Source organism: Cyprinodon variegatus, unplaced genomic scaffold (assembly GCF_000732505.1).
Source record: "Cyprinodon variegatus isolate N-32 unplaced genomic scaffold, C_variegatus-1.0 Scaffold1944, whole genome shotgun sequence".
NCBI lineage: Eukaryota > Metazoa > Chordata > Actinopteri > Cyprinodontiformes > Cyprinodontidae > Cyprinodon > Cyprinodon variegatus.
In genome coordinates this window covers 7,281-8,788 of record NW_015152397.1, presented here as the reverse complement: position 1 = coordinate 8,788, position 1,508 = coordinate 7,281, and the positions used below count along the sequence as shown (strand labels likewise).

Genomic DNA, 1,508 nt, shown 5'->3' with positions numbered 1-1,508 from the left:
TCTTCGGTTTCTGTCTAATTGTCTGGTTCGGTTTTAGGGGTGGGGGGTTCTCTCACCTCTGGGGGGCGTCCAGGACTTTAGCCAGCTCCTCCCGTTCCATGTGAAACACGCTGGAGAAGGAATTCTAGAGGAAAAACAAGAACAGCTTGATTAGGAAAGAAAGAAAATGAAACCGATCAGGAGGCATCCTGGGATCAGGTGCCTTGCTCAGGGGCACATCAGCATGGACCCTATGGGGACGGTGGCAGAGACAAGGACACTTAACAAACTGCTGGACATTATGGACAATGCCAGCCACCCTGTCTTCACCACTCAGAGGAGCCTGATCAGTGGGAGATTGCTGCAGCCTAAATGCAGGAGCAACAGACTGCTGAACTCCTTTGCTCCTCAGGCCACCAAGCTGCACAACTCCTCACTGGGGGGAAGGAGGAGGTGATAGGAGGAGGGACAAGGGTCAGCCCCCCCCCCAGCCCCCAACACCCCCCATCTTTGGACGCCTGATGCTAAACATGACCTATTGTCACTCATGTGCAATACTCTCTCTCACTGTGCAATAACAAGTGAAAGCTACTGTGTAGCCTTTCCTAGCTCTATACTGTGATAATCTACAGATATCTTTATGTCTAAAGAAAACATATTCAAGGATATTTTATGGTCTTTTGTATGGAAGCCCGTTTCCGCCACTCTGTAAAAAAAAAACAAAAAAAAACTATCTCAATATAATGAGATAGTAACTCAATATAATGAGATACTATCTCATTATAATGAGAAAGTATTTTTAGCTGGCATCCTGCTTTAACTCTTTGTACTCTATATAAACTACTGGAAGCAGAATTTCTGTGAAGGACTAATTCCAAGGGATTAATAAAGCTGAATCTAAGTTTAAACTGAACTGCATACATTTAGGCTCTGTTTTAGAAAGAGTGGCTTCAGTAAAACAACAGGAGCTAAAGTCAGCAAACACTTTCCTGCTCTTACTGTTGGTGCTTTCAGTCTTACTTTCAGCAGACATGAGCTGCTTTCCTGGAGAAAATGTTAAAATCCACAGATCCGAGGCTCCAATTGAGAAACTACAGACATGAAATAGTGACACCTGAAGGCCAGTTGGTCCCTAATCCGAAGGTAAATGTTTGGAAAGGAAAGAAAAAGAATAGAGAGAAAGCAGGGAGGGGGATAAGAGAGGAGACGGCTTGTCTGGAGAAGCTGAGTTCACGAGAAGGACAGAAGCATACGAGCTGAGGCTGCGTTACCTCGGTGGAGAGACACCTTTACAATGTCAACCACATGGAGACTATGGCTGGGTGGGAATACTTTTCACATTTCCTCCCATTCCAACCACTGAAGAATCTGTTATAGCTCAGCTCAGACTGCATGGAGGTCTGTGATGAAGGGTTAGAGTAATGCTAGCAGAACGTGGAGCATGTGAACTAGAACCTAAAGTACGCTAGCAGAACGTGGAGCATGTGAACTAGAACCTAGAACTAGGTGACAACATCATCACCTAGTTA

General features: G+C 45.1%; 1 protein-coding gene across 1 annotated transcript in view; it reads right to left on the bottom strand.

Annotated features, from left to right (window-relative positions):
- The window catches only part of pde5a (phosphodiesterase 5A), a 31,600-nt gene that overhangs the window by 23,710 nt on the left and 6,382 nt on the right, over window positions 1-1,508 (bottom strand). Inside the window, exon 5 of the mRNA XM_015405014.1 lies at window positions 57-124. Coding sequence (XP_015260500.1) covers window positions 57-124 — 68 coding nt within the window. The remainder of the gene's footprint in view (window positions 1-56; window positions 125-1,508) is intronic.